The sequence below is a fragment of the Rousettus aegyptiacus genome, unplaced genomic scaffold (genome assembly GCF_014176215.1).
Source record: "Rousettus aegyptiacus isolate mRouAeg1 unplaced genomic scaffold, mRouAeg1.p scaffold_m13_p_3, whole genome shotgun sequence".
NCBI lineage: Eukaryota > Metazoa > Chordata > Mammalia > Chiroptera > Pteropodidae > Rousettus > Rousettus aegyptiacus.
In genome coordinates, this window is record NW_023416306.1 from 57015399 (window position 1) to 57028833 (window position 13435).

Here is a 13435-nt window from a genome sequence, read left to right on the forward strand (position 1 = left end):
TGCTATGGGAGTGCTGATAAAGCAGTTGGTCATGCCAGCAAGGTGATTCAGGAGTGGCTTCATGGAAAAAGTTCTCGCATCGGGTAAGTGAAGATAGAATTTTGATTGGGACAAAGGATCCTTCCAAGATGAGGGAAAGTGTAATCAGAGGAGGCATGAAAGTACGACAGTTCGACAGAGTACAACGGAATGGTAGAATAGTCAAATCATGATGAACTTCAAATACAATATTTCCAGTGAGGAGCCATCAAGCTTTTGGAGTAGGGTGATCTAAGTTGGAAAGACCATTAGAGAGGGCAGTGGCATCATCAAGAGGCACAGTGGTGAGCATTCAAAAAAGTTATCAATATCTTGAATTGGAACCTGTTAGTGAAGCCATGTGGTTTTGTGTCAACTTTGTAGAGTTGCCTGATGTTTGCTAGAGAGATTTCTATTAAGTTAAATCAAGACGAACCTGAGATTCATACAGTTGCTTAAGTGCTAGTGAAGAACTGTATCCTGCTGAATGATCAGCTGAGTTTATAGTTTAGGACTCTACAGCGTTAAAACGTGTTTGGAATGGAAAGAATGTCAATCAACTTGGACTGAAAAGAGAAAAAGAACCCCTGCCACTAATCTTGGGAGTAAATTATATTTGGGGCAGGTTACCCTGATTGTTCATCCTTTGGAGAAATGTGGGTCAAGGTAGAAGACAGAAGGAAAAAGTACTTTTAAAAACTATTTTTGTTTGTAGTATTTTTAGAAGACAGCTTAATTTAAGAAGTGGGATTAACAGAGTTCCAAGAAAGAAGTAAAATGGGTCTAGGAAAATGATGAAACATTCTGGTTCAGTGTAAAGAACATATTAAAAATAGGGCAATTTGGATGATACCAACCTCTTTGCCTGAATGAGACTGAGATTTTCATTGAGAGATTCCATTATAATGAAAATAGCAGAAAGAAATGGGGGAAACCAGAGTTTGTCACCAAGACAAGACCATAAAAAGAGAAAAGGAAGACAAGTTAAAATTGGGAGCTTAAACAAAGTGTGAGGTAGGAGCACTGGTAGAACCAATGGTGCAAATCGAAGGGTTATCTTTGGTAGAAAAAGAAACAGTTGATTCTCAAAGTCAGAAGCAAAAGAAGAGCCAGAGAGTGACTAAGTGGAGTATTTTGAAGAGGAGAGGAGGAAAGCTGAGATTTAAAGTTTAATGGCTTCTATCTCTGTGTAGACATAAGAACAGGCAGTGCTAAGCACTTAGAAAGGGAAAGGAGAGGGAATTGCTCAGCACCAGGAAAGGAGATGAAGGGGCTGGAAGAGAGAGCCCACATGGCTCATGTTAAGATAATATTGACTAGGAAAATAAAATAATCTGGATCTTTCAAGGAAAATCCCGGTGCCAGAGGTAATAAAATGTACTTTCTGCTGTAACTTATGACTCTAAAACACTTTGGAGAATGAGCTTTTGTTGTTTTCCAAATGTACTAATTCAATAGACTTGCTTAGGTTCATTGTATCTACATTTAGCAAATGAAAACATTTAGGCCATCTAACATTTTACCTTTTGACACCCCACAGTGCCACAGTAGGAAGCCTTAGACTTAGCTGGTGAAAATGTGGTTGACATGGGTTACAACAGTAAGTAGAGGTATTCGAGAAAATTCCATAGGCAATGTGAGCTCAGTGTCATGGTAGAGAATAGCACAAGGCAAGCAAACACATAATTAAAGAATTCAGTGGAAGCAATGGTGAGAGATTGACCAACCTCTTAAAGTATACTGACCACATCTTGGGTTTAATAAATACCTGTGCTATTTTGGATAGCAGCCAGACACATAGATACGCATACACCACACACACACACACACACACACACACACACACACACAGAGAGAATGACATCATTTCTGCTGATATTTTTGTCCTTTGCTCTCTTAGTCAAGGAGTAACTTTCACTGAAACTGCATTAGAAACACAAAAAGACACTCTCAAGCTCATACCTGTTCTTACAAGCAACCTTCTTATTCGCTTAACATTTTCCTATTCCATTTTTGTTGGGTGGGAAAATCCTGGAGATAGGACCTTTCTGAACCACGTAGGCAATGAAATGGAGTCAACCTTAGGTTTAAAAAATTCTGCCCCCAGGGATCATCCCCAGGCCTGGATTTCTGAAAAACAGCATTCTCAGAGACTCTTTTCTGAAGCAATCTGATCACAGTTGTGTTGTCATGTATTAAATACCACAGGAATCACCAACTGTCATTGTGAAGTCTTTTATAGGCACACTGTAAATATTAAAAGAGCATGTTAAAATTATACCATGTGCACCAGCAGCTGATGCTATTTTATGGAGACAGTATTAGAGAGAGTACAGAAGTATCACACTACAACTCCCATGGCCTCTATTTCTTACAGCTCCCCTGAAGCTGTAAGAAATGACTCTAGGCCACAATTTTAACTATTTAATTACGGCAGGGAATCATTCAACTGATCACTTCCATCAAAGCAAATCTTATCTTTAAAACAGTTATGTAGTTAATGCTGTAGATGCCTTTCTATACACTCACCGATCAACTTTCTACTGTAAAAATGAGGGCAGGAGGATTTTCTTTGAAGTTTCCCAGGGCAGGAAAGAACATTTCAGCTTTCCTATAGTTAAAACTAGTGTGTTGGGAGTGCATCCTAGAAGCTGTATGACCTGTCTGGCTTCTCTTAGACTCTGTGTCAAACAGAATACACATTCTGGCAAGATTTGTCTGCCCTGATTTGTGAAATTTATCTGAGCTAAATCTAGACTTATTTGAGTTGTTCCATGAGTCCTGCTTAATCCTCAAAGTTCTCTGTTAGCCCACCATAATGTCTGAAACGTCTACCCTCAAACTTGAGAGAAAGACTTAGATCCAGAAGGTATCCATTAAAATGCAAAAGACTAGATAACATTTTGGAAATACTATTAATTTCCTTATTTCCTATTATTATCCTTATTATGTAGGAGACAATCCTCATTCTTAGGCGATGCATGCTGGAGTAGTAAGGGGGAAGCATCATGACATCTAATTTACTTTCAAATGGTCCAACAATATAAAAAAATGTAGTAAATACAAATACATACATTCATACAAACTGAAAAATAAAGAAAATATAGAAAAATGTCAAAAATTGTTAAATTAAAGTGGCAGCTATAGAAGTATTCTTGGTGCTATTATTTTTTTTCCAACTTTTTTGTTGTTGTTGTTCTTTTGAAAATCTTCATAATAAAAAGGTAGAAAAATGAAGATACCTGAGCTTATCTCAAACCCAGTAAATCAGATATGCTGGATGTGGAACCAAAAAAGAATTGCTATGAGCACCCAAAGTAAGTTTTAGGAACACTAATATTTGAGAGTTATTGAATTATAGTGTTAAATGTTAATGGAGAAATAAGTGTAATAGATATATAATTAAAAAAGCAACTTATCTGGGGAGAAAAATCAACTCAATTAAACACTTCTATTTCCTCTGAGCAAAAAACAAAACAAAAAAAAGAAAAGAAAAGAAAAGAAAAAACCTTTGCAATTTCTTTCACTGGGCAAGAGTAATGTTACTCATGAATTGCACAAAAATGAAATTTGAAGAACTTAGAAGAGACTTTTGGTGGAGAACAACAGGAGGATTAAGAAGGGTTGGGAGAACAGCATGACTCTCTCCTCTCCTTCTAGATGAAATCTTAGCAAGTGTTCAAAATTCCTGTGACCAGAATTCTTCAGTGACTCCCACCTCCTCACTATTTGGCCTGGTGGCAAAATCACCTGTGGAGTTTTAAAAGTATATTGATTATTGCCTGCTGTCCCCTACCCCTAACTCCACCCATGGAACAGAATTTATATATTTTAAAAGTTCATTGGTAATTTTAGGTGAAGAAGCAGTCACCTGTAGAATGAAACCTGAACTCTTCAGCCAGACAAATTATGTCTCCTCAATGGCGGAAGTTTGTCACAGCCATCTCAGTACCCCAGTAGGAAATGCCCAAAGCACAATGCCTTCATAATGTTTGCACATATGGGAGCTCCTTCAATTACAGGATCTCATTGTGTTCTTGAGGCCCTGAAGTATTCCAGTTTGTTTTTGTTGTTGTTTGTTTGTTTGTTTGTTTGTTTGTTTTGTGTTCAAAGATACTAGGAGATTCCTTGGATCCCAGGTTCTGTAGGGAGCATCCTTTTAGTGTCTTAATTGAGCTGGTGTAAGATCATCAAATCTGTCTGTCCATTTACATTTTCACCTATTTCTTGCCTGAGGTTTAGGCTGGATATAGGGGGTTTTCTTGTTTGTTTTTGGTTTTGTGTTTTGTTTTGTTTTTGTTTGTTCGTTTTTAGTAATAGAAGTATGACTTATAAAAAAGTACTTACTGGAAATTCTTATTCTTTGGGTATTGAATAGAAATAGGTGTGTTTCCTTTGGCTGGTAGACAAGAAGAAGTTGTGATAATTTCTTTGAAAAATATTAACCCAAGTCCCCACCCACAGGTGGGTCACTGGTGATTGTTTCTCTTGGAGGAAAGGAGAGGGAACAAAACAGAATAAGAGGAAGGCAGGCCATGAAATGAAAATCTGAGCTCTCTCCCGGAAATGTGGGTGGATAAGTGGGGCCTGGCTTTGGAGAACTAGTATGACAGGAAAGTCCGTTCCTTTGCTTATGGTGTTATTACTCACCCGTTTCACCACTGCCAGATCCTGAATGTGAACATTAGATTAAGCAAGGTGAAGAGGATCTACTGATGTCTATTTTAAATTCATCCTTTGTCCCTAAAATGGAAACCTGATTTTCCTGAATCCCAGTCAGAAGAGGTTTGTGCACATGATTTCCAAGGTCTCTTCCAGCAATTCTGGCCTCCAGGCTTTCTCTCCATTCTAATTTATCATACCCACGATTAGGATTTTTGACTCATGGAAATCTTTGAAAAGAGTGTGGAAATTCCGGACCTTCTCCCCTGAAGTAAGCCCATACTCATACCATTTACTAACATTTTAAGAAGCCCATAAGCCCCTCTGAGGCAACTGTTATAAGCCCATACTAGCCTACTCTGCTTGAAAACCTTCAAAAATTCTTGATTGCCTGCCAAATACATTCTTAAAAGCTGTTAGCTGCTATTCAAAATTCCCTACACTATGTACACTACCTATCCTTCCAAGAGCAGCTCCCAAAATTCATTTATTTAGCTTGCATGTATTGAGCATTTATCCCTGATAAAACATTGAAGTTATACATTTTATGTATATGTCCATGTTTATGTATATATGCAAATATATAAATAATATAATACAATATATAAAATATATTTTATGTATTTAATAAAATTAAAGCAATATACTCTATTAAACAGAAAACATTAAATTAAAAGGAATGGGATAACGAAAATGTTTAATATGCAGGATTTGCTATTAAAGGAGTTTACAGTCTAGAAAGAAATATAAATAGGTAAATAATGATAATGTAAGTTAAAAGGTGGCAATGGTTGTGGTACACATTATGCTTGCCTACTCAATAACTATTTCTTTCTTTATTCCTTGCCGTCAAGGCAAAGAGTTTGTTCCATTATTTATCCTCAGTGTAATTGATTTTATTCAGCTCTTTATAACGATGTTAGTAGGAGAGAATTCATTTTTTTCTATTTCAGAAATTAGTGTGTGTAAGGTGAAACATGATGTCTGGAACTGTAGCAGCCATGTTCTGACTAAGAGGAGTTTAAGCTGGTGGAAGACACACTGAAAGTGACTGAACAGAAAGATGAAAAAAAAATCCAGGTCTTTGATGGAATAGTAGAACTTCTGATTGACCAACCAAGGAACTAGCTGCTTCCAAGACTTCTTTTTAGTGAAATAATAAATTCCCCTACAACTTAATATATGCCAGGTTGTGTTTTTTGGTACTTGAGCTGAAAATATCCTTATTTATATAAGCGACATATGACAGGTATGGATAATGGTCTATGGGAGTCAGAGAGGGAATAGACTAGCGAAGGCATCAGGAGTTTAACCCTAATTGTGTGTGTGTGTGTGTGCGCGCGCGCGCACGTGCGCATGTGCAAGCCTATGTATGTATGTATATGTGTGTATAAATATATATATATATATTTCTTTTATATATTCTTCTTTTTAAAATCTTGAGTCAGTGTAGCATAGTAGGAAAGATCTGAGACTTTGGAATCATTCAGCTTCTGCTACTCTCCAGAAGTGGTACTATGGGAAGGCTACTTAATTTATATGAGCCTCAGCATCTTCATCAGTAAATTAATACAGTACTCCCTACCTCATAGGATTTCATGGGGGTTTAATGAAATGATGTATATAAAGTTCTTGGAACAATGCCTAACACATGATACACATTTGATGTAATACTTATGATATTATTTCTTTTATGCAGACAAAAAATATTTCTTGAGTACCTAAAATGTGGTGAACATTTCCTGGGCATTGATTACAATTGTGAGAGAACTCCAATATGACCCCTGCCCTCATGGAGTTTATGATTTAACTATAATAATATAAATAAAGGTATAATTATAAACCAAGATGAGTGCTACAAAATGAAGGTATAAAGCACCATGAAATCATATAAGCAGTGAACCTGACCTTATCTGGGAGAAAAGGAAGGCTTCACTAGAAAAGTGGTTTGGGATTGAGGTCGCGATGGGGGGAATCATAATTGTAGCTTTACAGAGGCAAATACTTTCAGTTACTTGTTCTTGGACTGTAAACTTCTTAAGTCTGGGAATTACATTCAGATAATTGCATATTCTTTTATTTATATTCTTTATACCCAGTACAATGACCAGAATCATTACAATCATAAATATTTGTGGACTCAAAGAATGAAGCTCTCTGACTCACTCTCCTTGTCAAAAAGATAGATATAAAGTGTTAATTTCTAGGAGATGAGAAATATAAAGTATTTGAACACATAGTAAGGGCCCGATAATTATTGGCTGTTATTAGTTCTATCATTATTGATTTATAATTTGCATATATTATCTCTGCTACCAAATTGTAAGACCCAGCATGATGGAAAACCTCTTATTTACCTTCGATATCCCAGATTTCTCAGCACAAAGTCTTGTGTAGAATAAAGTCTCTGTAAAAATTCAGAAGATACAAGACATTCCCATTAGGATTGTATTGACAGGTAAAGAGACTATGTACATTAAAAAATAAATTATCAAAGCTAAGTTAATCACACTCAGTAGGGGATACTTAATGCTAGGTTTCTAGAATTGAGATAAAATATATATATATATTTTTAAACAAGCCAGAATCTTATGTGGAGAAAAAATAACTGTAGAACAATTCACATAGAATATCATGCATGTAATTAAAAACTCATACCATCTGATATTTTTCTTTTTTGGCTGATCAATGAATTGATTGATTTTCAAATTGCTTATCTCCCCCCACTAGGGCCAAGAGCTTGTCTAACTTGTTTCCTTGCTATAGTCACCGTACCTAGAGCTGTATCTTGCACATAGCTAGTGAACAAATAAATACCTTTTGAGTAAAGGACCATATACACAAAAATAATACTATGCATTATTTATGGATGTGTATGCACCTTTGTAAAGATATAAAAGGATATTGTAATTATGAACAGGTATCTTCGGGTTAGGGGTGTTGAGGAGTCAGAGAGGGGCTTGGGGATGAAACACAGCATGGTGGTTAGAGGAAACTTTACTTATATGTGAAATGGTTCATTTAAAAAAAATAGACAAGAAGCCCAAGGTGAGAAAATATTCAATATTCTAGTGGTGATAATTTGTTGTGTTATTGGTGCTTTTCTCTCTTAAATTTCTCAAAACAAAATTTAAAAAAAGAAAATCTGGATGGAGAGGAGTGAATTAACTTTTTATAGTTTTACAGGATCTAAAATAAAGCTCTCTGATGTGCTGTTACTTACACTTGGTCGTCACAATAATTTTGAAGTAATTATTATCAGCCTTATTTTAATCAGGAGAAAATGAGATCAAGATTGATAAGGGGGCTTCCTCTGACCACCTCCGAAGAAAATGAGATCAAGATTGATAAGGGGGCTTCCTCTGACCACCTCCGAAGAAAATGAGATCAAGATTGATAAGGGGGTTTCCTCTGACCACCTCGGAAATGCTTGGCTGGGAACCTGACCGAAGGATGATTTCTCTTTCAAGAGATATCTTTGGTGTCCTCCAAATATGAGAGCTAGACAAGAGGTAAAAAGAATTATCCTTTAAGGTTTATAGTCAAGAGACCTAGAAGTGTTCGACCTAAATTGATGAGCTATAAATGAACAAATATTTTAATACAAATAGAAAACATGCTCCAAATGACCTTAGGCAAGTTACTTAAACATTTTACGTCTTATTTTACTTACCTATAAAGTAAAGTAGGGTATTTGCCTACCTCCTAAGATTTTTGTGAGGAATGTATAACTTACATGTTTATGTATTACATAAATGGTATAATTTACGTGAGAGACTCAGCACAGTATCTAGCACTCAATAGATGTTCAATATTTGTGTGTTTCCTCTTGGTTTTTTACATTTCCATGTATTATGCCGGACCATTGGAAATTGCCTCTTTCGTAAGTAGAAATGGTTGAATATGGGCAATTCATGAGGCTTATGCTATTACTCTGAATGTAAGCTCTAATACCACTATCAGCTACCTCTTATTGAATTCACCTGTGAGGGAAGGGCAGACCAGCTTTTGAATGAAACTAATGATTGAGGCTTGGGCTAGAGTATTTCCAAGAATAGATAAAAGGGATTTGCAAGTGTGTAAGGAGGGGAAGGCTAGTTGGATTGGCAGAGAGAGGTTTACATAATCAGGGTTAGGCAATTGCAAACTAGACAGCTGCTCAATAGCTTTTGGCACCAAAATATATTGACCAGCTGGGATATCATTAATGCTTAACAGTTGTATCCTTATGACCATATCTTGGCCAATTAGGTTGTCTTTGACCACCAAAGGGTATAATAGGCATTGATGTAAATGCCACATGCGTATCTATGTAGCACATATTTTATTACATTGATGTGTTGTAAAATATACACTAAATATAAATGCATTCGCTTCTTCAGAACACCAGGTTAGACAGTGTGATTGAAGAGTAATAGAATTAAAATATACATTATTTCTTTTTTTTTCAGAAAATAATCATTATTCTGGGAATCACTTTTTATGAATATACCGAAAATTAAGGAATTTGAATAATTAAAATAATTTTTAAGACTTATTTTTAAAGGATGATTATAGAAAAAGAAATATGGCTAGGGAAAGCCAGTTCTGCACAACACATGCATATAAATAAATACGGAAGGAGAAATGTAATTACAGAAGACAGTGATTGAAGGACCTTCACAGAAAGCTGTTTGAAGTGTCAGAAAAACACTTGGGCCATTGTCATTAGCCTCTGAATCCATTTCACAAATGCATCTTGTTAGGTAATCTCTAGATAGTACCTTTAACTTATGGCACAGACAAAACAAATAAGGACAAAATATAAGACAATTGAATGCCATGACAGTTCCCAGAATGCATCATACACTAAAATTTAATACATTAAGATATTCAGAATATTTTCAGAACTTACAATTGTGAAATTTGTAGAATAAAATTTGTAATACAGAGTTTTTATACAGTAGCAAAAAAAGTCATTCAGACACAGAACCTTACTATCTAATCCAAAATACATATGGATGAAGGATTCCACCTATAAATTGTTTCAATTTTAAATCATTTGCAGTTTGTTTAATTTGACATCTACTGGAATTCCTCGGTTACTTTCATTGGCATGTCTGAATTAACCTTTAAACCTGGTACTGGTCATGTATTTATCCTTCCTTATAATATAGGTACTTGTTTGGCTACCATTGATTGTTCCTTTTCTTTACGTAGAACACTAAAAGTAACATCAATCTTCCTTCTTCAAAGCCAGAAAGCTGACATTAAGAACTTTATATGGGGAGTATCAAAAATAAGGAAGCAACCAAACAAGTTACTCCTTACATCTATGGAATTACTTAATCATCTGATAGAAGTCAAATAAAACTGCCTCAGATGCGATGGCACCTGTAAGTATGAGGAGGCCTTTCTACAAATTTTATATAAGTATACATTTGCTGGTGCTTTGACAAGCTATTAAAGAAGCTGGTTTTTGTGGTCTAGTTTCTTTTCCTTCTTCAAGTGCAGGGCTTTTACGAAAACTCAGAGACATTAGATTATGGAATATCAGTAGTGGAAAGGACTTCAGTAATCATTTAGTTCGAGTTACTTTTATAAATGAAAATCTTGAGGCAGAGAAAGCTTCTGCTACTGTTAACACTCTAAGACTGATCAACAGCAGAGCCAAAATTAGATATCAAATTAGTACCAATTTCTTTCAATTTTTCTATCTTACTGCTTTTTAAATCACCTTTCCCTTAAAATATGTACCACTGAAAACTTCCACTGAATAATCAGCAACTTTGCTATTGTGGTTTTGCTTTTCAAAAGTAATAGTGGGATAGCTTTTTAAGTTGAGAATCCTGAAATAAAAGGATCCTGGGCAGGAAATTCTGCCTAGGAGCCTGCCTGTAGGAGGTGTCCATGCTCGTGGTGCTCCGTCTTCACCTTGCACTGGCACTCCTCTACCAGCATCACCACCTTGACCACAGGGCCAAGGCCAGTGCAATTCAGTGACAAGTGCATCGTGGTGAACTTGGCAGGTGAGCAGTGGAAGCAGAAGGTATGCGGGTGCTGTTCAGCTCCAGGAAAACGAGTAGACCCACATTTCCCAAAGCAAAGATTGTTCTGTACAACTATTTCCTCACAGTCTTCATGGGTGATACTCTAAAAAGCAAACACATCTCCATTAAATTATCTTACATAATCTCACTAACATATATGATGCAGAAGCTATTAACTGTTAAGTCTGAGAATAATTTAAAGTTTCAAAAACCTTCCAATTTTGGATATTTTGCAATACAAGTGATTGTATCTATAAGGGCAAAAACCACCTCAACTAAATATTTCTTTTATTGAGTAAATTAAAAAATTAGCCTTTCAGAAATCTCTACATTAACGTAAAAATATTTTACTCTAATTTTTAAATGCCAAACTTTAAGAAATTTTGTCTAATTGGGTGTTGCCAGTTGAAAACATTCTAATGCCTGGCTTCTTATGTAAGTAACGTGCCTTACCTTTTGATTCCTCACAGCGCACGTGCATAATAGATTTTCAACATAAGTTTGTTCAATTGCTCATAAAATAAAATCGGAACATCATGAGTTTAAATCCATCCTATTCTGCAGGGTGTATAGCACATTCAAATCTATGAAGTTGCATGGAGCAAAGTTGCAACACATAAGCCTGCAAGTCATCATGCATGACATCGCCTTTGCCTCTCCCATAACCCCACGCCCCTAGCTTCATGTGCCTTTCAAAATATGTTAGTTAAGCACCTTAATTTTTATTTTATTAGCATTAGAATGTAAAATAATAGTTTCAAAGGAAATTCGACTTCTTGATTCTTAGGAGCAATTTTCTAATTTCATGTGGCCAACAAAGCAGTCATTATTACGTGATAGTTGACTTGTTACACATCCTTGCCCTTTTAGGCAGAATACTTAACTGCCGTGCAGTCAATTACCTTATAATACCTCTTGTTTAATTGGGTAACATTACTAGACTGTAAAATTTTAGTCTCCCCTACATTGCTTTTAGTTCGCTATCTTTATGTTTAAGGACCTGATGCAATTTTTCAATTTTAATTTAACACTTGGAGTATGAGGCTTGCCAGGACTGACTGGAGGAAGTAGATAGTAAAATATCCCTTCATCTTAGTGTGGAATCAATCACAATAACCGCAAATCAACCAACACAACATGAATTGGGAGATAGGTATTGCTAAGGGGAGAATTGTAATTTCACATCAAGAGTATTTTTTAAAAGCTTACGAAAAATAAGTTAAAGCATTTTTGCTATGATAATACTAGGAATGATATGACAACTTCGTCTGGCAACCTTAACATATTTCATAGACTTATAAAGTAGTTACATGTGAAATACAGGGATTAAGACCAACATACATGTGTATGAGATTGTTTGGGGAGGAGTCTAGTGTATTCCACCTATCTACAGATAAAATCGACCTGATCACACACATCCTTATAGAGTACAGAGCTGCATCTAAAGACAATTCTGGTAATGGCTCTAAATCCCCTATTTCCTAACTGAGGGTATAGTCTTATTTATATCTCTGGATAGACCAACCCCCTTATAAAAATAAATAAAACCATGTTAAACAAAGCTGTGTGCCATTAATATGAACGATTACTAATATTGGCAGTACAACCATACCATTCTCGCATCGTTTCCTGAGTACCAAGAAACAATGGTAAGTTTAGAAAGAAATGTAGGGAGCATAATCATACTTTGTCAGATCCTATGGTAAACACCCAAGGACCAAGTCTGGAAGTTAGGCAAGACACAGGATGCTGACAGCCTCTTCCCCTCCTCTCTACCTGTCCCAGCTGTTCACCCCCTTCCTGCCAACCCTTGTCCCCTCTCCCCCCTAGAACCAGATACCTGGCTGAATGGCACTGTCCTACAGGTCTCCTGATGCACTTCATGGCTTTTTATGGGCAAGATAACTCCCTGAGAAGCCGAACTCATTCTGAACATAAAGTGGTGCCAGAATTTCTTGGCTTCTTCCTGAAGAGGAGACTTCTTCATTTGCATCCGATCCTTTGACTGAGTGAAGGCCTGCGTCCCAAGTGGGACGTGTTCACTGACGGGGTCTTGGGTTGGATGCAGTTCTCTCTCAGGCTTCTTCCAAAATCTGTTAAACCTGAACAGCATCTTTTCTCTCTGCCCGTGGCCTTCCCCTGCAGCACTGGCACCTATCAAGTGTGGCACCGCAACAAACAGATCTGGCTTCTCCTCAGCCTCCTCGTGGTTGCCCATGGGAAGCTCCCTGCGATTCCTTTCTAGGAGCACCAGAGAAACGGAATTCTGGCTCTGGCGGCCATCCAGGGGCTGGGCAGCCCTCCCCAGAGGCAGAAGCACCAGGAGCCAGAGTAAGAGGAGATGCATGCTATCAGGGTCCCAGGCGTCTTTTAGATTCACAGATGGAGAGGCCGAAAGGAGAGACTCACTGCCTGCAGGGCTGTGAACAGGACATCCCATATATAGATACCTGCCTTGTGGGATGGGAAGGCAGGTGGTCAGTAGTAGCCAGGCAGTGTAAACACATTTGTTTGCTTGAATTATGTAGTGCTAATGGTGTCCTGCCTTCATTTTGGTTTTGTGTATTTTAGGAGGTCCCAGTGAAAGCCTGGGACCCAGGGGTTCATTAGCTGACACATTATCGTCTGAGATTTAAAGAGCAGTATTAGTGAAAACAACACATTCTTTGCCTGGATTTCCCATTACTGTTATTAGAAGAAGGACCAGAGTCAGCTAACATTTGCAG

At 36.9% G+C, this 13435-nt stretch overlaps 1 protein-coding gene across 1 annotated transcript; it reads right to left on the minus strand.

Annotated features, from left to right (window-relative positions):
• Positions 1-10494: 10494 nt before the first annotated feature.
• On the minus strand, positions 10495-13081 carry CER1 (cerberus 1, DAN family BMP antagonist). Its single transcript, XM_016157336.2, is given in 2 exon segments — positions 10495-10812; positions 12550-13081. Coding segments are annotated over 2 exon segments (825 nt in total). The 5' UTR covers positions 13057-13081.
• Between the last annotated feature and the right edge of the window lie 354 nt (positions 13082-13435).